General features: G+C 34.0%; 1 protein-coding gene across 6 annotated transcripts in view; it reads right to left on the minus strand.

The window, feature by feature from the left end:
* Nucleotides 1-19,785: 19,785 nt before the first annotated feature.
* The window catches only part of LOC145243903 (nicotinate phosphoribosyltransferase-like), a 328,038-nt gene continuing 323,103 nt past the window's right edge, over nt 19,786-24,720 (minus strand). For all 6 annotated transcript variants that reach the window (XM_080107013.1, XM_080107009.1, XM_080107014.1 and 3 more), the window contains one exon: nt 19,786-20,703. In XM_080107013.1, coding sequence (XP_079963139.1) covers nt 20,626-20,703 — 78 coding nt within the window. In that variant the 3' untranslated portion in view covers nt 19,786-20,625. The remainder of the gene's footprint in view (nt 20,704-24,720) is intronic.

Consider the following 24,720-nt stretch of genomic DNA (forward strand, 5'->3'; position numbering starts at 1 on the left):
CGGCTGAGATTTATATAATAGAACACATTTATTTCAACTAAACTGCTTCTTTCAAATACATACTCTCAAAAAGAAGATAGCAAACAAATTAACGCTCCTATAATTGAGTCCTCTTACGTTTCTCATGTTCACTGGGTTATTTTCTTTATATGTATACTTACTATTAATCCACCATGTTTTTTACTTCGGAATCACCACTTATAAAGGCCCATAGGTCACCCAAGGATAAGGGTTAATGAATGTAAGGTGGTAGTGTAGTAATTGTTAATCGTGTAAATTGGTAGAATTTTATTATTTATGAGGACGGCCCAACAAAAACTTGTTTACATTGGATTTGAAGACAACTATGTTGTATTTAGGCGGGCAGTTTTGAGAAAGAAACTTTGTTCATGAAATCTGTGTTTAGATTTAGGCACAGATAGAGAATGGGGGGCCCTAACTTGAAACCACACCAAAAACTATAACCGTGGCTGAAAACTTTGTTTTCATCACCCTGGGCATGCCCCTGTTATTTGTAGCAATCCAGTGATGCATTTTGAGGGTGTTGGCAATGGTCCTGTTTTCATAACTTGGATCGGTAGAGAGCATGAGTTGAATAGCGACGAATCTCCGATCTCGCTCGTTGAACATTGTGTCCCTTTCAGACATGATAGAAGGCTTCTATCGCTTTTGGGATTTGTACACAACTAGCCAACTAATAGATAGTCTGACCAAAAAAAAAAAAAGCTGGTTTTTATAAAATGGAAATGGAGTCATGTCGTCTTTTCGAGGGCGATAATTTTATACTTGCACCCTGTACATTTAATCACTCTTCATAGAATGTTGAAACAAATTAACGGGAAATTCACACCGTATTTACAGTGGAAACTTAGCCTGGCGCCCAGGCTTATCGTAAGAATATTTTTTAAGATTGTTTTTTTCTTTTATAACACAGAAATTCAATGAATAAGATCCATCATTTTTACTAAAACAAAACAAAAAATAGACCAACAAAAAAAACCTACCTTTAGAAATAATGCATGCGCTTGTGCATACAACAATGGCCACCACTTATAACATGAAGAATTATATTGCTAAATGTTCGGAAAACTACTTATTCGCGGGAAATTTTAATGCGATATTCGTTTTCAGCATACCCGAAAACGTATAAAAGTCGTCATTTTAAAGGAAAATGTTAAGCTGGAAACCACGTAAAATTTTACTATATATTTTACCATATTTTTAGTTATTTATTTATTCGTTTTCTTATTTTGGTTATATTTAAAAAAAAAAGATTACCTAATCATTATCTTGAAAATTCATAACGTCATTTCTGTTTTGAACAAATATGGCCGCAGCATTACATTACTACATGAAACATGTGGAAAAGTATCTGCTAGACCCAATTTTAAATGCGATATTCATTTTTGGCACACCCGAAAACCCCTTTAAAACAAGTTTTTTAAGGTAGGTTTTGCGTTGGTTTATCGGGCAACAATTACTCTAAAAACTGTTCTTTCTTATTAAAACAAAACACATAATCATATGCTTTGAAGACTGTTTAACAAATGCTGATTTTGTTTTTTAATCAAACCAAAAACAAAACTACTAACACAAAATCGATTAATAACTTTTAAAGACTGTTTTTTTTTTTCTAAAATGAAAAAAAAAAAAAAAAACACAATCGCTAATGAAGTTTTCGATTGTCTTCTTTTGGCCAAAACAAAACATATACTGTTTTTCGTTTTTGTGTTTTTTGTTTTTTGTTGTTTTTTTTTTCCTAAAGGACATTCTTTGGTCCCTTTCTTTTTTAAAAAGAGATGATATTCTCGAAATATTAATACCTCCACCATCTCGATTACATCAAACAATAAATTCATATTTACTGATTTGTATTGAGATTATCTTAAAAAATAAATGGTTATACGTAGTTAAATAAATTAACAAAAACAAATAAAAGCTTCGTTCGTTTGCCCATTTTTGTTCATATGTCACACCAATACAACAGCCGGTTACCTGCATTGCTATAGCCTTCTTATACTCATCCACATCTATTTTTTTTCACTATTTTTCTTTTTGACTGGAAGAATGTGCGAAGCCTGGTTGCGCACCAACGTTTTTCAACATTTTGTATTTGACAGTCGACGAGTTAACATCCGATTGGGAGTGTACTTTTATTTACTAGTCCCCACAAGCCAGACTTCTATTTCACGGGTGACGTCAGGGAAAAGTTCTAATAAAGGAGGAAAACTTATCACAAACTATTTCTATTATTCGGGGCTTAACTACTTCTAATTTATAATAAATTTTTGTAAATGTATTAAAAAGTAAACATTATTAAATACTAGCAGGCGACTCGACGTTGCCCTGGATTGAATGAAGATCAACAAATTTTGTATCCTCTTAGACTTTTATTGTCGGCGAAATTGGTGAAATCGACCATTTTTCAATCAAATCGATTGACTGCCTGCTTTAGTCAGCAACCCACCCCGGTGCACTGGGAGAAAGCTTCAGTGACTTAGTCCACAATACAATGTAGTATTGCACTGTAGAGAACCTACTGTTAATTTTATAAAATGGCATTAATTAAAGTTTAAAATACAAAAGTCAAGTGTAATGGTTCAATTGTGTTCTAAACTGAAACATTTACGAGGGGCGTGCAATAAGTAATGCTCCTAACCCACTTCCAGTTGTCAGATCTAGCTGAAATTTTGCAGGTGCAATGATTTATATCTCTACCGGTTATGTGGCAAACTACAGCTCTGAACTAATTGTGGTTTCTGTTTTATAGGTGTTTCAACTGAGTCAGGTGTGAAATGGAGCCTGTTGAATGTCGAGCAGTGATCCGGTTTTTGTATTTGAAAGTACGCACACCACAGGAGGCTTTTGATGAAATGAAAGAAACTTATGGTGATAATGCCCCATCATATGACCTTGTAAAACGCTGGCATTGTGAATTCAAACATGGCCGGAAGTCTGTGGAAACAGCTCCCAGACCTGGTCGACCCCTTCTGCCATTGATGAGGCATCTGTCCGTCAAGTTGAGGCTGCCATTTTGGAAGATCGGCACATTACTATTCGCCAAATATCCCAAGATGTCAAGATTAGTACAGGGTCTGTGAAAACTATCATTCATAGAAATTTGCATATGCATAAGGTGTCTGCCAGATGGATTCCCAGGTTGCTCACACCATTCCAGTGCTCGAGGATGAATTTGGAGATGTGCCAAGAAGATGAGTGAAAGTTTTTCAAAAGACTGATTACACAGGATGAAACCTGGATCCATCACTATGATCCAGAGACAAAAGCCCAGTCAATGCAGTGGAAGCACTTGGACTCACCACCTCCAAAGAAGGCAAGGGTGCAGCCCTTCGCTGGCAAGGTCATGCTCACAGTCTTCTGGGATCAGGACGGAGTAGTGATGACAGATTTCCTGGCAAAGCGTACCACAATTACAGGAGCCTATTATGCTTCACTTTTGAGGAAATTAAGGGAAGCTATCAAAATCAAGAGGCAGGGCAAGATCAGCAAAGGTACCCTCCTCCTGCAGGACAATGCTCCGGTCCACAACTCGCATGTCGCTAGATCAGAAGCATGGGCGTGTGGCTATGAAATCCTTCCCCATCCTCCATACTCTCCTGGCCTTGCACCCTCTGACTTTCACCTCTTCCCAGCCATGAAGGTGTTTTTGAAAGGAAAGCGTTTCCCAGATGATGCAGCCTTGATTTCTGAAGTCATGTCGTGGTTGGAGGACCAACCTGGGGTGTTCTGCAAAAACGGTCTCCAGAGCTGCATCAAACGATGGGAGAAATGCATAACTCTGGGTGGTTCCTATGTAGAGAAAAACTAATAACTGTGCCAAGTTTCGTTGCTCTACTGCTATGGGAAGTGGGTCAGGGGCATTACTTATTGCAGGCCCCTCGTATTTCGAACGCGTCCCTATTTTATCAAAAGTGCCTGCTGTTGATTTTATAAAATTACTATTGTTTTTATATAAGGGCTGGAATTAAAGTTAAAAATGCAAAAGTCAAGTAGACTAGTTCAATTGTGCTCTAAACAGAAACATTTATTTCAAACGCGCCCCTGTCTTATAAAAATAAGAACTCTGCTGTTAATTTTATGTGCTGGGGCCTTCTTCTTGTGTGATAATAAAACTTCTCAAATGCACTTGTCATGTTAGGTTGTATAATGTGTTAACTTTGGTCAAAATTGAATTTCCTTCTTCAAACAGATTTTTTTTCGATTTGCAATACTTATCAGGGGCATTCTTATACAAAACCTATATAAGAACACTTTCAGACTAATCAAGTACACTTGTGTGAAATTTTTTAAAAATCGACCCTGCTGTTTCGGAGTCCATAGGAAACAAGCTCAACGAAATCGCACACAGACTGACAAAGTACCTCGTATATACAGGTAGAAGATTATTAAACTTACATGCACAAACATTTTATTTTCATATTAAAAGTTGTTAGCATTGGGAAGTGAAAAGGAAAACAGAGAAGGAAAGAGTATAAGCAATTAAGGCCATTTGCATTTTAGCGTTCGTAGGAATCACTTTGCGATGTCTACTCTCCCACACTTTGTTGGTACAAATAAATGACAACATTCCAAATTTGTACAATTTTTGTCCTTTAATTACGTATACACATATATTCTTCCAAGAGACAGGGCCAGGATAGACATAGGCGAATGTCATCCATTTTTTTTCCTATCTGTCCCGTTTTCTTGTTTCACAACTACCTTTAATATATTTCTATGCATCGCTTCTGCATGACATGATCACAATTACGCATCTGGAATTAACAGCGATCGTTTTCATAACTTTGCCTAAAACACCAGATCTTCAAACCAGTCGTGTCTTGCACAAGTCTATGTCGATATTTTATGTAATTACGAAAGTATAAATACGTCATCAGTTAAGTAAGAAAGTAAATACAAAGAGAACTTCTTCATCATCATCATCATCATCATCATCATCATCATCATCATCATCATCATCATCATCATCATCATCATCATCATTATTTTATTTTTTTTTATGAATAGCTGCCAATCCTGATTTGCAGGTCAGTTATGTCAGCTGTTAATACGTAAATTGAATTTGGCATGTTTATTTGAAACTATGAAACACAGAGGGAATCAAGTGTTAGATCCAGGAGAGATTTTTTAAAAACAAAATAAAACAATAACAACAACAACAAATAATAAAAAAAAAAGAATGTCATGTCTTATTAGTTTTATCATTAATACTGGACTTTTTATCCCCTTAAAACGCACAAAAGTTAAACCCCGTTGAATGAGAATTGAGTGCTTTATGTCAAATTGATGGTTGAATATGATTAAATTTTACTCATTTTTGCATTAAATACTAATCCCTATTAATCCCTAAATGTGTATTAACGGATACCATAATACTTAGTTTGTTGCACCTTATCCTAACAAAGGATCATACAAAATTTCCACCAGACCAATCCAGTAGTTTCCGAGAAAAGTGGAGCAGATAGACAGACTAAGAGAAATATAGATTCTTACTAGCAATTCTTACATAGAGATTATTTATTGACAACAATCAGTGGTGTTCCCTGGAGTCTGGGTGACAACAAGTCTCCCGAGATTTCCAGTACTTTCCACCTCTTTTGTTAACCTTTGAAAATGAATTTGCATCATTGCAATAGCCGCTTGCAATTGACTTCTTGCTGTCATTGACCATTGGGAATTTGGGTGAAAATAAGTCTCCTTCGCACTTCATATTCAGTGGAAGTTTTCCAAGTGCTTTATCTTCTCAGTCTTTCCATTCTCCTTGACCCTTCTTAACTACTATTTAATGTGGTGTTAGTCGCTGCAGACACAACGGTTTTTTTTTTTTTTGAATCGGTGTGAACAAGTAAGGAGTTAACTTACAATTTACGGTTTCAGTTTATTATTATTTACTCATAAGTAGTCACACAGGCCATAATCAAAGATTTCTCTTTGATTTGTGGTGTCCTCTGGAGTCTGAGTGACAAGTCTCCCCAGATTTACAGTACCCTCCACCTCTTCCGATGACCTTTGCAGCCGCTTACTATTGATTTCTCATTGGCGACCACTGATTTTCACTTGAATTTGGGCACAAAAAGCTTCCTCAAGGTCCTGGTCCTCTTTGCACTCATCCAGCCGAGGTCTGGCTAGTTCTTTCTCTCCTCGGTCTTTCCGTCCTCCTTGACACTGCTCGCTTATTTTGTGTAGCATCAGTTTTTATTATTTTATTTATTATTATTATTATTATTATTATTATTATTATTATTATCATCATCATTATCATCATCAATATCATCATCATCTTCATCATCATTATCATTATTCAATTAACCCCCATTTTACATACTGTCACATATTAAACGGCTTTTAGAAACTGACTTACAAACTGGCCTGTCTCTGGCCAGATAAACTACACAGCCTGAAATGTGATCAATTTTCTTTTGTAATTTTGTAATACCTGTAATTGAGGCACGTATTTGCGGGTGGGGGCATACACCTTTCCTCATGCTAACCAAGTGTGGTGATAGGGATCAGAGTTTTCATTGGGACATCATCTCTAGGTGATGAATTACGAAAGCTAAAGATCGCTTCACCTGCGATATCGTTGTTTTTTTTTATAATAATAAAAGTAACATGTTTTGGATGAACGTGACATTAAAATCTGTCGGGTTTTCGCTGCAATCTGAATCTAAATATTTAAATCTATAAGAATACAAAAATGTGTTCCAATAAATGAATACTTTAATCAAATAAATAATAAGTTCTGGTTTTCTAAAATCTAGACATTTTGCCTTTTTTATTATTAATGAGTCGTGATTGATCCACTTTAGTATAAAGATTAATGAGATGCTTAGATTGCCAGTCGCATGATGAAGAATATTGTGAGAATATTTAAAGTAATTGAATAAATAAAAATATTATATAGATACATATATATATATATATATATATATATATATATATATATATATATATATATATATATATTTAAAGGAGATTAGAACAATAGTCTAAAGAGCTGAGTGTATTTTAATGTAACAGTGAAATTACTAGTTTAATTAAAATACAGGAAATAGAAAGTGCTCGTTGTAATTTAGATATATAATAAGCTCGATAGTTAAATGTCCTAGAGCTAATTCAATATTAAGTAATGTGATTTTTAAATTTTTAAATTTTTTAAAAAATTTTTAAATTTTTAAATTTTAAATTATAAATCACATTACTTAATATATATATATATATATATATATATATATATATATATATATATATATATATATATATATATATATATATATTGTGTATTTAGGCAGCATGTTTTCATTCAGAAAAGTATTGTTGAATAGTACAAAGTGTTCTTGCTTAATGAGCTGTTTTTTTTTGTAATTTTGTAATTTTCGAATTGTCGTTCTTATTTCTCGGTTGAATCTGCGCAAGAAAGTTCCATAGTCGTCTTCGTCTATCTATAATTGTTTTTGCAAATATTTTCAACTGACTTTCGTCAGTCGTCTTCAGGCAGTTTTGATTATTGTTCGTTAAAATTCTTTTATATGCTCCAGTTAAAATCATGTTTAAATTTCTTGAACTAGTGAATCGTCTCGTGGGTAAAGAAAAAAAAAGTATATCTTTTAACGTGTTAAGAACGTGGCTAAAATAAATGTTCAATGGTTTTAAAGGTCTGTTTTACAAGATGGTATAGAATTTACATTTTATTTTTTGTTATAATAATTTATAACTTTACATTACAACATATATATAGATATATTTATTTAACTATGTGTACACACGCACACACACGCACGTGTGAGTGAAGGAATGCCAGGTAAGTGAGAATATGTGTGCCTGTGTGTAAGGGCACTTCTCAACCTATATACTCAACGAATTTTTGATCTACAGACTTGAAATTTTGTATATTATATAAGGCATTTAGACATTGCGTTGTAATTTGTCTTTCAAGTGCACTTGATGCATATTTTATTTTATTCAAATTAAATCAATGCTTCTTCACACTCCTGACGTTATATATATATATATATATATATATATATATATATATATATATATATATATATATATATATATATAGAGAGAGAGAGAGAGAGAGAGAGAGAGAGATAGAGAGATATATTGTATTGGTAGTAATTATTTGTTTGTTTAAAACAAAATATATAAGTGTGTCACCCAAAAGAGTGCTCAATGTTTAGACAGAGCCAAAATGAGTTGTCCTTGGCCTGACGAAGCGATTCCCTTACTGGGTTTTCGCTGAAAAATGTATGGTTATGTGTAGCCATTTGTTTGTAAACTAAATTCACTTATATATATATATATATATATATATATATATATATATATATATATATATAGTAAGAATCGTCAGGCTAAAATGCATGGAATTTGTAGTATAGAGTGCTTTTATATATTCACAGTGTTTAGTTTAGATAGCTAGCCAATCAGGTTTGTTGATAGTCCCTCTCATGTTAATGTTTTCATTAGTCAATGGCAGAGCTTCTCTTAAGCAAAGATCTGGCTGACACTTACTTCTCCTTCTTTTGTTCTGTTTTATATAGGAGTAACACACTCTTTTCTATGAACATGTCGAATTAATATGTAACCTTGTTTACACACATAAGTGTTTTGAGTATTTTTCTATTTCTACTTTTATTTTTAATTAAGGTGTTACTTTAGTTTAATTTTTTATTTAATCATTTAATTCTATTTTATTTTTCTTACATATTGTTATCGTAAAGTAATGTTGTTTGCTATTTCGTTTCTATAGTTTAATAGGTTTGGGAGGTTTTTAAAGTTTACAATTTAAAATTTCTCATTCAGACAAAATTTACATGGGTATGAATTTCTACATGTACTATTTTCCACTCAATCATTGTGAAGTTGCATACAGATTCCAGTAGGTAACTAGTGCTGTTTTTAGTTTGTAAATTTTTTCACTGAATGTAATTTTATGATCAATGTCTGGTTTTAAAATCTGGGGAAATCATACCGATGAAATGGGACTTATTTTAGCTTTGTTTGGCAAATATTGTTGGTTGCTTTTGGTTAGGCATTTATATTTTATGTTTTCTCGTCATTATTAATTCTATTACTATTTTTAGTGATTATATGTTTTATCTTAGTTTTATTTTTATTGTTGCTATTCGTCACTTTTTTTACACATTTTGTTATTATGTTTCTTGTGCTCTCATTTACTGTTTTGTTATTGTGTGTTTTAATTATTTAATTTCAGTTTTTTAAATTATTTATTTTCAGTATTTTTAATTATTTAATTGCAGTTTTTCCAACAACTGTAGAACACTTTTAGGTTATTTTCATGGAATATTATGTACAAGGAATTAGCTCCAAGAAAATGTTTTTTGATGATATTGAGAAATTTCTTGCTAAGTTTGAATTTTAACATGTGATTATAGGGTGGTGTAGACCAGATTACATTTCTTTTTCTTGTATTTTTTAAATTTTATTACAATAACTGGTGCCCTTTAGCTTATATTTAATTTCGATATAATGATACTCACTATTTTTAGAGTTGGATTATAAATGTTGCTTCATTTCTTAAATACACTTTCATTGTTAGAGTGGTAGAGCTAAGGCTACATACGATAAAATTCAGAATCTGCTTTATGATTGATTGAGGTGATTAGACTTTAGGTTTACAGATATTGGATTGGCATTATTCTTTAAATATAACTTACAAGTATTTTCATTTAATTTAAAGTGACATTTAAAAAGTGAGTTATTTGCATGTTAACCAGTACATCTACTCTTAGACCCAATTTGTTCATTTCCATATACCTTAGTTTTCTCCCTCGATTTGTTAAAATCCCTGAGTATAGCTAATCCCTCATCACTATACAGGCCAATATCTCTATTATTAAATATATTTATAACAAAACATAAATAATTCCACAAGATTTGATGCTTCCATGGAGTCCAGGGCATCCATTGCCAAATCAAAGGAGTCTGTCATTTTTGTTTTTATTCATTGTTCATTGTTATTATTAATAAAAACTGATCTTCTACATTTTTTAATGATGCAGATTTCATCTTTGGATATGTATACCTCGACAAACTTCAGGATGTTGTTGAACTCTTCGGATATGGATGGATAGAAATTCACAATGTCAAACTGTAGGAAGGTTTTGATATTGATTGCTTCGGCAGGTCTTTTTAATTTGCTTGTTAGTTCAAGAAAAGATTGTTTTATTAATTCTTTTTATTTAAGAGAAGAAAGGCATTATTTATTTTGCATTCACAAATATATTTGATGATATTGAGCATAGACTTTTGTAAAATTTTAATAGAATTTGAATTTATGAAATTAGTATTAATTATTCATATTATTTGGATTCTTCAAACCACTGTTATCCATTACACTATGGATCCCTCCACAAGAACGCGTGGCATAATGGATAAAATACTGAGTAAAATTCAGTTAACTCTTTAAAACTCCTTACGCTTAAACCTTAAATATTTTCCATCAAAGTTATGTTATCAGTCTCGATCAAAATTAAGATAGGGATTCTAAACATAAGGTTTAGTATCATTATATCTTGATTTTAATTTTTGTAAGAAGACACGAAAAAAATAATGTAAAACTGTTCTCTTTAGAGAATTAATTGTATCCTGGGTACAGATATTATTCTACAGGGTGTCCAAAAAGTCGCTGAACGGTTGAAAACCTTTGTTATTTTTACCATTAATGATTTTTTTTTCTCGATTTCAGATAATATTTTGGAATTAATTATGGATAAGTATAACATTGAACAACGTATGCAAGTTGTGAAATTGTTTTACTAAAATCAGGGTTCAATTGTTTTGACTCAAAGCGCTTATCAACAACATTTTCATGCAAGTCACAACACAATTCGAAACATTGCGTGCCGATTTGAAGAAAGAGTCTATGTTAACAAACCCCAAACCATGCAAAAATTGAAGGAAAACGTCAGGAACGAAATAAGGGAGTTAAATCGAAATCCAGAGATTTTGCAATCTGTCATGAATAATGTTTTGGAAATAACACAAATATGCAAAGTTGAAAATGTGAAACGTTTAAAAGAGATTATTTTTCATGAATAAAGATTGTTTGAATTTTGCATTTTTTAAAAAGAAATTTGCTAATGTCTTAGATTGTGTTAAAATTACAGAAAGATTTCATCAAAAATAAAGAATCTATTCAAGTCAAAATCCTTCACTGACTTATATATATATATATATATATATATATATATATATATATATATATATATATATATATATATAATATTTCTGTTTTTTATTGAAGTAATCTATTTATAAGCCAATCGACTGGTGCTTGTTACATATTTTTCTCTTTAGCTATACTGTTACAAAACCCGCACGTCTTTGGTTTTTTTGTCTTTTTATAATCAAATCTGCAAGCAAAACAAAAAATAAAAATACAAATCTTAAAAATGGATAATCAGGTGTAAAAATGACGCAATGACAAAAAAGGACTTAAAAAGCTGGAATGTTAAACAAATACGGATTGGCTTTTCGTAATGGATTTTCTGGAATGTGAAAGTTTTTATTTGACCTGTCATGATTAGAAAACGCTTTTGTTGAAGTTGTATTTTTTTTTTAGCGTTCAACATCTTTTAGTTATTCATTTATTTTTGTGTCAAGATTTAGTAAAGTTTCGTTCCTAGAAAAGCAGGATGGGTTTACCAGTTCGACTGTTAATAATACTGTAATTAAAAATAAATAGAATAAAAATATAATAAACATACATTTCATCAAGAAAGTAAGGTCAGAAATCCTCCCACCCACACCCCCACCCCCACCCCAAACATGGGTTCTTGGAAACTTCAATAACAAAAGCGAACAGGCATAAATCTTTTCAGTCCATGATCTATGTCATATATTAATGTTTTTTGTTTTTACAAAGGTGTCACATCTTATCAAGGCCTGGAGGCTACTTGAGGATAAGGGTTAATGAAAGGGTGGTAGCCATTGGGACAATATGATAGTAATCGTTCGTGGTGAAAATTTGGATTACTTAAGGGGACGTCCCATCAAGAACTTGTTCATGTTGGACTTGAAAACAACCATGTTGTAGGCAGCTGGAAAGCAGGCAAATGGAACAAAGTTTCACAGGCGTGGAGTTCTAAGAAAGAAGCTTTGTTTATGGAATCTACGTTTGGGTTTATGCACAGATAAAGAGTGGGGGAAATTACTGATAGTGGTTTTAACTAGACGAGTGTTTTTGTGAATGTTTGGCAAGGGGGGACCACAGACGAGCTCTTGTCATGAAGTCGGTTTTGAACTTTGTCAAGGCCAGATAGGGTGCTTTGAGTAGCTCTTGTCCAGATGTGGCAACAGTACTCCATTCAAGGATGAATTTGGCTCTTAAACAGGTAGAGAATTGCATCATGAGATATCTACTGGAGCAGTAGAGTGATCCCACCATTTTTACAGCGATCTTGGCAACAGATTTGATGTACATGTTCCATTTCAGATCAGAAATAAAGGTCATACACAGAAGCTTGTCAAGACATGGAGCCTCCCCAAGACTAGAGGTATTCATTTCAATTGATGCCAGATGGGGATCAGAGTGTTGATGGAAAGATAGAAGCTTGGTTTTAGATACATTAAAATTAACCAGCCTTTGTCCTGCTCAATTTGTCTTCTTAAAATGATCAAACAAAATTATAGGAGTTTTCACCCTCACACAAGATCTAGTTCCAGTATTACTCATGTACACTGACAGACAAAAGCTTTTTCATAAGAAAATAACTCATGTAATTATTTTCAAATTTTTAATCCAAACCCAATTAAGCTAATGAACTTCCTTTACCTGAAAAAAAATTTAAAAAAAAGAAAGTTCGGTTAACAAAGAATCTTGGTACTGCACCCAACATTGATATTATTTTTTGTTGTTTTCATTTGTAAAACTCAATCATGCTCTGCAAATGTCAAAAATAAACATTCTCCTCTACAAAACAACCAAACTAAACACCATGAATAAATATTTGAAAATGTAAAATCTAGTAGTTTAGGGAAGTTTTATTTTTCAAGTTTTTTTTTTTATATCTTCAAATATTTATTCCTGGTTTTTAGTTTGGTTGTTTTGTAGAAGAAAATTATTTATTTTGTTTTTGGGATCCTTTGAGATGAGGCTTTATAATTTGTGTATTCGTTCTTTTTGTGGACTGTTATTTTCATAATTATTATTGTTTCACCATGTTTCGTCAAGCTCATCCTTTAGCCTTCTTCAGGTTATTAACCATGATAGGACAGGAATGTTGAGTTTTGTAAATTATCCTCAGTAATAACTGCCTTCCATAGTTGTTGTCTCGCCACATTTTGGCCAACTAATCCTCTGGTCTGCTTTGGGTAGGATTGAAACCGTTATCTTCAGACAATGCTCACCTGGAACCATAAAGACTCAATGCCTCTATCCACTGTGCCATGGGTCCCAAAGGCCGATCAAGGTTGGATCTTACCAATTGATGAAATGTGGTAAAACAACTAGGATAACAGTCTGTAAAGAAAATGAATACCAAAAGAAATTGTTTTTATTCTTACTTTGCAAAACTCAAACATGTTGTGCAAAGGGAAAAGAAGAAAGAGCGACATAAATTTTGGGTGAATTTTTGGTGAGGAAACCAGTACCTTCAGACAGCCTGCTCTGATAGTACCAGATGCCCTTACAAGTATTACCACTCCTGGTCAAAGTGGACCTGTGAGCAATAGTAACTCAGAAACAAATCTACATTCCCCACAGCCCTCAAATAGGACCTTATCACTGGATGTCTTTTAAGGTCATACCCAGGTCCCCTGAATAGGTTTCACACTTGTCGACCTATAACTCCTTCACAGATTTTTATTAAAATTAATGTTTATTATTCCAAACATGAAGTAGTCCACCAAAACCAAAATCAGGGAAAGTGACAATTTTGCACCTTGTATTCAAGTGATATTGGATGAAGATAAAATGAAGACTGTTGGAGATCCATAAATAAAAATTTGAGGACAAGTCAGACAGAATGAAATTTGTTTATGATTGCACGGTTGGTCACTCTATATGAAAACGAAATCCTCTTTTCAAAACCAAAACAAAACCTTTTCTAAATTCAGTCATGCTCATTTGTAACTTAAGACAACATAAACCAGCAGCAGCAGGAAGGTGATGGTGACTCGGTAGTTAATGACATGGATGGACAACCTGGGTGTGCAAAGTTCAAATCCGGTTTATTCCACCGAAACATTTTCACTTAAGGACGTTGGCAGTCTTCACATGGTCTCTCCCTTAAGTACCTGATATCCTAAAAAGAATTCTCAATAGAAAGATATCAAGGAAATGAATGCCAACAATACCATTGTGAATGATGCTCAACAACAAGCAAACAGCAGCAGCAGCTCGGATCCAAAGTCCAACCCCTTCTCAATGCTGCAGGACTGTAGTAACAGGTAGTGTCAGTTACGGGGAATTTTGTTTCCTGGGAATCAAAGGTGAATTTGTCAGACACCCAATTGTATTAGAGTCACTTGCTCCACTGAACTTTTGTGTGGATTCCGCTATATCAGGAACTCTGCTTTCAGGACTGCCAGCAACCACTGTAAAAAGTGATAAGAAAAAAAGAAGAGAGTTGTATGCACAGTCCATCAAGTCCAAGGTAGCTGAGCAGTGGCTTGGTTCCCATCAGTTTTGGCAAATAGCAAACAGAATCCTGAACAGGAGGGTGTGCTCTATCCTAACTATCATCAATGGACCTGAGGTAATCTCGTTAGCATCAGACAAAGCCACACCTTTTGCGAAGAACTTTGCAGTTAATTCTACCCTTAACGACGAGGCCGTCAACCCCCAGCATTTCCTCCTGTATCTGAAAACACGCTATGCAACATACAAATATCTGTGTGTGATGTTACCAAGCTAATCAAAAACCTTGGATAAAGTAAAGCAACTGGCCCTGACGGTATTCCTATTATAGTGTTAAAAAAGCTTCAATCAGAACTAGAACCCATGTTGACAAAACTATTTAAGCATTGTCTTGAGGAGAAATGCTTCCCAACACCTTGGAAAATCTCATCAGTATGCCCTGTATTTAAGAATTCAGGTGATCGCTCATCTCCCTCTCAGTACAGGCCAACAAGTCCCCTGTGCATCATGAGTAAGTTGTTGAAATCTGTGTTAAATAGAGAAGTAGTCAACTATCTCAGCAAAAATAACCTTCTTAGTGGCATGCAATATGGTTTCCATTCTGCTTAGTTATATGTCATAGGATTAGTGAATCTCTCAACGGAGGCTTCCTCTCTAGGGCAATTGCTCTTGACATATCAAAGGCCATTGATAAGGTATGGCACAAAGGTTTACTTCACAAGATTTCCAGCTATACCATAGGTGGAAATGTCTTCTCAATTATTAAATCATTTCTTTCTGTTAGGTTCATAAGAGTAGTGGTTGACAGGCAGAAATCAGAAGCTCTCAGTATTAATGCTGGGGTCCGGCAGGGGTCCATCCTAGGCCCAACTCTTTTTCTGATTTACATTACTGATCTTCCAAATCACATCCTTACATCATTCGTAGACATTTATGCTGACGACACCACCATCTACAGTAGCACATCAAAGAGCATAAACGACTAAGTTCTCTGATTCTCTCTCCTCTGATCTTGAGCGCATGGTACAATGGGGAAAGAGGTGGCTGTTTACTTTTAAGCTTCTATCTTTACATCATCGATGCTCTGATGCCCATCTGGCATCAATTAAAATGAATGGCTCTCGTCTTGGGAAGGTTTCATGTTTTGATAAACTTCTGGGATTGACCTTTATTCGCAATCTGAAATGGAACACATATCAAATCCGTAGCCAAGGCCGCTGGGAAAATGGTAGGATCCTTCTACCACTCCAGTAGATATCTCACTCCTGATCTAATTCTCTTCCTATATAAAAGCCAGGTGCGATCAATGATAGAGTACTAGCTGGTGCTGCTAGAAGCAGCTTATCCTGCCTTGACAGAGTTCAAAATAGATTTCGTAGCTTAGTGGGGGATGCCTTTTTCTCTTCACTGCAAGCTCTCTCCCACAGAAGAGACGTTGCGAACTTGTCCCTGCTTTATCGTTATTTCCATGGCAGCAGGTGCTCGTCTGAGCTTCAATCCATGCTCCCCACCCCATCAAACTTTATGAAAAACATGCATCTAGACAGAAACACTAGTTTCCCACTCTTTATCTGTGCCGAAACCTAAACGTAGATTCCATGAGTGGAGCTTCTTTCTTAGAACTGCCTGTGAAACTCTCTTCCGTTCGCCTGCTTTCCAGCTACAATCTGATTATCTTCAAGTCCAATGTAAACAATTTCTTATGTAATCCAACTCACAAAAATTTCACCACCTATGTTAACTACACTATAAACCTTATCCTAGAGTAGCCTCCGGGCCTTGATAAGTGGGGATTCCTGTGTAAACAAAAAAGCTTAGGAAGGAGGTCAGTTTTGTTTGTGAACCCAAAAACAAGTGAAACTCACCTTGAACAATAACTGTATTTATTGGGACACAAATGCGTAACAATAACCAGGGAAATATGTGCTGTCCATGATGCGGAGAAAAAGATACATTTACGATTTGGGCTAGTGCTACGGTTTTGCTGAGGAAATGTTCTGTTTTCTTGCCTTCCAACTGACTAAAATATGGTCGTCTTCAAGTCCAACGTACACAAGTTCTTGATGAGCCGTTCCCCTTAAGTAATCCAATTTACCACATTTACACAACTAACGATTGATATTGTCCCATTGATTACCTTACGGTAGAATTTAAAAAAAGAATTATTCTTAGCCTTTTGAATTACTGTCTTTGAAAAATCACCAACTTGGTCCTTTGCTCCGTCTTTGTCTCTTTCAGTGAGGTAGCCGACGTGTGTCTGGTGAAGTATCCAGGTTCTAGCTCTTTTATTGTCGGTATTGGAGGCAACATGAAAAACATTCAGGAACATGAAATCTTCAAGGAGATTTTTGATTAATCCATATTTCAACGCTGCAGATTCAACTAAAAATGTCGTTTGCATATTCACCTTTCAAGTTTTTTTTTTTTTTTTTTTTTTTACTCTTTTTAAACAAGGTATATTGCCACTTTAAACATAAGGGTTACTATTTAGGATCATGTCTAACATGAGTGTGGGGAATTGAGCAGTGAGATGTTTGTTCATTTAGTACCATCGGAGAAGCAGGAAACAAAAGGAATTTCAGTTTAGCAGTCTAAGGGAAGAAACTATTAGAGTAGAAGGCTTTCCAACATCTAGAGACCTCAACAGTGAAGAGGTAGGATTTTGCTGATTGTCAATTTAGTCGAGTATATGTACTTCGAGGGGCATAAGAGCTAAGAGTTCATCAGAGCACATTCCATTAAAATACTTTTAAAACAGGTACAGGGATGCAATATTAAGGTCATGGGATAAAAGTTGGAGCTTAGTCAACAGTGTGGGACCTATTAGATTTGCAACTTTTTTGTTTTTGAACCCTGTCTAAAAGTGAGAAACTAGTGGTTGGTGCACCAGCCCAGATGTGGTAACAATACTCCATGCATGAGCGAATTGTGGCTTTCTAAGATATAGTCTTGATAGAGTTCAAAACTTAGTAGGCGATGTACTTTTCTCTTCCCTGCAACCTCTTTCCTACAGAAGAGACGTTGCGAGCTTGTCTCTGCATTATCAGTATTTTCATAGCAAATGCTTCACTGAACTCCAAACTATGCAGGGTCCGTACAGATTTTCAATGTCCATTTTCAAGGACTTTCTAAGAATTTTTCAAGGGTTGTCAAAGTTTTACAAAGCTCTCTCCAGACAAAATTCAAGTTTCCAAAACAAAATTGGATATATAAACAATAACATAATAAGCCAAAAAGTTAATAATTGACAAGAAAAGTCATTTTTATTTAAATTTCAAAGCAATTGCCAATTGACAATCATATTCACATTCCTTGACCCACTTATATTTGGCCAACCGAGTGCAATTAAATGTTATTTTCCCAATTGTAGATTGGTCTACACTGCATTCATTTTACTTTTAAATTTTTAATTTCCAGCATTGTGGATACAAGAATTATGTCCCTTTATCACAAAACTACCTGACGTTATTATAGGGAAAACATCAGATCGTTTTATGATAAACGGACTTAATTTTATTATCTACAATAATATGATGTAATTTCAGATCAATGTATTTTGATTTTATTTTCAATATTTAAAAAAATAGTTTAATGGTATTTTTTATTAAAACTTAAAAAATAATTTAATAGTATTTCGATTATATTTTTTATATTTCAACACAAATTTTTACTGAACATACAGAATACGATTCTCAAAGCCTTTCAAGACATTTTCCATATTTTCAAAGATTTTTCAAGGCAAAAGTCAAAACTCAAGGACTTTTCAAACCTGTGTGAACGCTGCTAAACTTTCAGAAAAACACTAGACTAGCTACAATCACTACATACAACTCCCCCGCCCCCACTCTCTATCTGTGCCTAAATTCAAACACAGATTCCAAGAACAAAGCTTATCTCCAAGAACTGCCCACCTATGGAACACTGTTCTGCTATCTTGCTTCCTGGTCGAAAGAACATGGTAGTCTTCAAATCCAATGTAAACAAGTTCTTGCTGAGCCGTCCCCATAAATAATCAAATTATACCCAATTTACACCATTATCCTTGAGTGGCCTTCGGGCTTTGATAAGTGGTGACTCCCAAGTAAAATAAAAATATAGAATACTCTCTGGTGCAAGTAATTTTCTAGTATAGTAGAGGGATCTCCCCATCTTTGCAGCAGCCGTGACAATATCCTCAATATGTATGTTCCCTGTGAATGTTAGGCCAAAGAGTTTGACAGATAGGCTCTCAGGTATGAGATTATTTGTCATTTCAATTGTTGATTTTTCATAGTGGTTAAAGTAAAGAAGCATACTTTTAGTAGCATCGTTAAATGTCATGATTAAGGCCAAAGTTAAACATACAATCAAATACGACAGATAGTCAGAAATGCAATGTTTCCAGTTATGTATATATATAAAAGCGAAAACGTGTGCGGCTGCGTGTGTGTGCACTTTTTGTGTATGTCCACAAAAGGCTTCTTTTCAGGGGGGGGGGGGCGCTCGGTGGGGGTGACTCACTCTTAAAACTTTTTATATAGTCTAAATCATAATATCTACGAGTTATGAACAGGGGTCGCCTCTATCTTTAATTTTCGCCGACTTTTACGCGCTATTTTCGAGATTTTTTTCAATCTCCGTGTCTTCGTTTTGATTTTCGGTATAAAAAAAGCGAAACTTTGAAAATGAATTTGCGTTCTTGGCTCACCTCTCAAGGACGTCCAGAAAGCAAATCAGCTTTTGATCAATGCGGTGAAACCGTCATTTCATTTGGACACCATTTTTTATGAGGAGCTGGTTTTCCCCCCAACCCAACATCTTGGAGAAAACAAAACCAAAACAACTGCCTCGTAGTCTTAACTGTGGAACTGATGTTTTACCTAATTCACTTTTTAGTTAAGGCATCAGGTTCATTTTTTTTTTCGCTTTAGCCTAAGGATTGAGTTCGAGCTTACCTCCCTCCCCCAAACTTTTTTTTTTTTTCAAACACACGAGCACCTTTGGACCGTTCATATTGCATCATGTTTGTTTTTTTTAATTGTATCTCCCCCCCCCACCCATTTTTTTTAGAAGCTTTAACATTGTTTTAATTTAAACAGGGTTATTACTTCAATTTGTTTGGATTTTACCCCCCACCCCCACCCGCTAGTAAATATATAAAATAATAATAAAAATACTTTTAGGTTTTAATATAATTTTATTCAATAATTTTCATAATAATTTTTTAATAATAATTGTAATAATAATGATTTCACAAAATGTCTCTTTCACCAATAGAAACAGTCATGCGAATGAAGACAGAAATGAAAAGAAAATAATAAAAATAACAATGAAAAATTTTAATGGCAGACGTTGTTGTTTCAGGCAACAGCCGAAACAACAAACGAAAAACAAAAAAAAATAACAAAAGAAAAAAAAAGCAGTATATTGCAATAGAGATTTATGATGACATCCATTGAAACAGTATGTCTGGCAGCTGAAAAAGATTGGTTCTTATTTAGAAATGGACTTAATTTAAAAAAAAAAAATATATATATATATATATATATATATATATATATAAATCTTTATGATGCATGTACTTATCACAGAACAAAGATGTACTCCAAAAATCACGTAAATTGATCAAATAGTTTTTTTTCTTTTAAGAAAATCAAATTTGTTGTTTTTTAATCAATCGAAATTCAACGGTGACAACTCAATGGCACTACTGAGATTTTGTTTGTTATTAATCACTAAAAATCGTAAATTTTGATTTCTGACTAAAAGAAAGAAACAAAAAAAACAAAACAATAACAAAAAGAAACTACTCGATCAATTTCAGTGATTTTTGGAATATGACATCTTCGTTCCGTGATGGATACATACATGATAAAGATTTTTCTGTATATATTTTTAATTAAATTAAATTCTAAATAAGAAGCAAAAAAACTTTATTGGTTCGTTTAAATTTAACAATTTTTGTTTTAATTGTATCAATATTTGATCGTATTATTTTAGTTCAGAATATTTTTCGGCTAAGAGAGCTCTCCCACAGGAGCATTGTCCAGCCAGAGATTGTGCATGAACGTGTACAGTTTAGCACTCACTGCAACCTGAAATTAAAAAAGAAAAAACAAACATAAATAAGATATATAAAATACTAAACAAATCTGCAGAATAAAATAAACATACACTCTTATAATAAAGTCTCATTTCTGTTTGTTCAAAAACGCCAGGTATATACAGCTAGTAAATATATATTTTTTTATAGAATATTTTGCTCCCTCGACAAAGGAGGGGCTAGACCTAGTAATTCCCTCCTGTTTGTCCGTTTGTCTGTCCGTACTTTTCTCAATAACCATGCCTTCGATTTTAAAAAATTTTTTTGCATAAATATTAGTCATGGTGAAAGTAAATTTTTGCCATGATGGATTTTCTGCGATAACTGGTTGTTCCCCTAAAGGACATTATACGGGTAAAATTGCATCCAAATTTTTTTTGCACTTTTTTCAATAGCCACACTTTGGATTTTTATAAAATTTTGCACAAACATTAGTTATAGTGAAAGTAATTTTTTCACTTGTGGAGAGGGGACCCGCATGCTCGGCTTGTTTAATGTACACAATAGTTTAAGTCAGTGTGATAACCACTTTTAACATGACGTCACACTATTGAGCTATTTTCATGGAACACCTATCACAAAAACAGGGGAAAAAAACCCATCAATATTTTCTACTCATGAAACCTTTTTATGTAATAAAATAAACAAGTATAGCTTAAAGGTTACAAGGATCAGTAGTGAGATATTTTTTTATCTAACTTGAAACCATTGCTTCATTAGACAATGATTGGCTACACATAACACAATGGAGAAGGAATGTGTGTCTCTCCAATCCAGTGAAATCCAAATTTCAAACAATCCTTATGATACAACCAGTAAATTTTAAATTTTTAAAATAAATGAATTATTATTGTCATCATCACCATTTCTATGAGCCGTTCCATATAAGTTATCAAATTTAACAAATTTTCATTACTAATGATTATTATATTGTCCAATTTCTACTGTACACTCATTAACCCTTATCCTTGAGTGGCCTCTTGGCCTTGATAATGTTTTGATACCTATGAAAAAAAAAAAAAAAAAAAAAAAAAAGTCCAATGTGAACAAGTTCTAATTGAATCGTCCCCCTAAGTAATCCAAGTTACAAAATTCCCACTGTTTACTATGCTAAAATCACAATGACTAATGTATACCTATTAACCCTTATCCTTGAGTGGCCTCTGGGCCTTGATAAGTGGTGACACCCATGTAAAAAAAAAAAAAAAAAAAATTCATAATAAAGGGTTATTGTTAAACCGTCTACCATTGGAATATGTCTTAAAGGTACTGCACAGATTCTCAATTGGATTTAAGTCACAGTTCACATATGAATGTCCTCCAAATCTGTTCTTGTAAGCACATTTTGGTGAATTATGAAGTGCAACCTTTGCTTTGCATAAATATCATCAGCTTTAAAAGGATACAGTGTCAACAATACCAAGCGATATCGAGATCCCACACACAAATTGTTATTCTTTAAACAATTGTCTTGAATTGTGCCGCTTACAAACCCAACCATGTGCACCCATCAAGGGTGAAACTGGAATCGTTTGTATACAAGATCTCCATGAAATTAGTTTTCATATATTTCTTAGCACACTTGATTGCCTTTTATTTCTTAGCTAATATCAGGTTTTTGATTCAATTCTTTACATCAGCTTAATGTTTTGTGTCGTAAAATCATGACAACATCTGAATGAACTACTACTGGCAAGCAGATTTTTAAGATTATTTCATTTTCTTTTTTATTCATACGATTTCCTATATGTTAAACTAAATTGTACCTATTTACAATGCCTCCCCACGGGACAGAGTTAGACACCAGGATCGTTTTTTAACGTGCCGAAAAGGTACAAAAATAAAAATTGTCTCAGTTGTGAAGGATTTCTCCTCCACCGAAAGAGAACAAGAAATGCAAGTGCAGCATCTGAAGAACAGATGGTATTTATTTGCTCCCCCACCGAGCAAATTAGGCACAAGGCCAATTTTTAATGTGAGGAGTGAAGGGATGGGGAAGGGAAAAAGGGGACCAGCTCCCGAGAGGTGGGAAATGGGAGCTGGTTAAAGGTCAAGCATGTGGGGTTGCCCCCACATCTGGTCTTTGCTAGTCATAGCTAGTCATAGCTATTCATAGCTTGCAGTATCTGCCGGAACAGTACACTTTGATCCTGGCCCGAAGGCCAACATTACTAAATTGTAGACATAAATAAACACTCACATTTTGCTTACACTCTAGATGGCGTCTTGAATGTATTTGAGCAAAAACAGAACACCAGAATAATTCCATTTCAGCAGTGTTGTCTGACTATTCATATTACATTTATTCAATTGTCAGATTGTTGGAATAAATGAATGATTAACTCACATCTCAATGACATCTTAGCACAGTAGTATTTAGCGGAAACCAAACATATTGTAACGAAAAGCAACATACAATACATGACGAGTATGGGTATACATCAGTCCAACTACCAAGCATGCACGACTTGTGTGCTGATGCGAAAAGACATATTCTCCTGATCTTTATAATAAATGGAAGAGTTCATTATTACCCGTAGGGTGGACACACCACAACAGTAACCTATTTTTATAATCAGGTATTAAGATTGATTTTTATATAAACAAAACAGGAATATAAAGAAAACCAATGCCTAAGTTTTATAGCTTGATTTTTTTTTTATAAAAAAAAAATTTTTCTATTGTCACACACTTCGGAAAATAGCTTAAAGTACAGAAACTATCGAGTATTCTACTGTACATTAACAACAACACGGTAGAAACTATTTAAAAGGTGGGGAGGGGGATAGTTTTTTTTAGCATTTATCAAATTTAGCTCCTTTTTCTGGCTTTAACAATAATTTAAATTGTAAATGTAAGTGTTGGATATAATAAGTCATCATTGTGTATCTTTAAGAAAAAAATATTTTTTAAAACAAAAAAACAAAAAACAACAATATGTATTTTACTTTTAAAGAATTTGGTTAAGGGAGATGATATTGCATAGTGTCCAGATTTGTGTACTGGAAACCAAATGGTATCAGCAGACCTGCAGTATTTAACAAAGGCAGTGCATGTTTAGCACTACTAACCTTCTGAGATTCGCAGCTCTCATCAACCAGGTCTTGCAGCCGTAAAGAAGGATTGTCTGAACAAGCGATTGATAAATCTTAACTCTAAATAGATATGTAAGATATGAGCATCATGTATTAATTTTTTGTTTTTAAGATTAAGTTCGGTTTATTATAAAAATGCTTAATTATAAACTGGTTTGGAGTACAATAGCTTCTTCTTCTACAACTAATCCTTCCCTGGAATGTGTTTATGATTTCCATCTTTTCTGCAAGTATTCATTATTGGAAAATGGTGCCTCGTTGCATATTTTTTTTTTATTACATTTTCACCCCAAACAAGGCGCATTGCCACTTTGGTGTGGGGGGCTACTATCAGGGGCAGCAACTACTGGAGCACTATATTGGGATTTGGGCAGCAAGATGTCGGTTCACGTTGCACTTGAACTTCTGCATGTCAGTACAGTTAGGGAAGCAGAAACTTGGAATGGAATTCCAGAATCTAGCGGTTCTGGGGAAGAAACTACTGGAGTAGAAAGATCTTTTACATCTAGGGATCTCTACTGTGTGGGGGTGGGATCTAGCTGCCTGTCGTGTTTGTCGAGGGTGTCTACGTCGTGGGGGCACAAGTGTCTGCAGTTTATCAGAACATTCATCATTAAAATACTTGTAGAACAGGCAGAGGGATGCAACATTTTGTCAATGGGACAGAGGCTGAAGCTTAGATGCCAGTTCAGGACCTATCAGATTGGCGACTCTCTTTTGAACCTTGTCTTCTCAAACTTCTTACAATGGAAAATCATACAGTTACAAACTTTACTCTAATAAAATAGGCCTAAAATAGGTGTTTTCTGAAATGGTAAGTTTTGATTTTCGGAGTATGCTTATAATATTTAAAATTTTAATTTTGTCAGATTTGAAAATCTACCAAATTATATGAAAGCTCTATTACATAACTT

This window comes from Euprymna scolopes, chromosome 22, assembly GCF_053919585.1.
Source record: "Euprymna scolopes isolate OS-2025 chromosome 22, ASM5391958v1, whole genome shotgun sequence".
Classification (NCBI taxonomy): Eukaryota; Metazoa; Mollusca; class Cephalopoda; order Sepiida; family Sepiolidae; genus Euprymna; species Euprymna scolopes.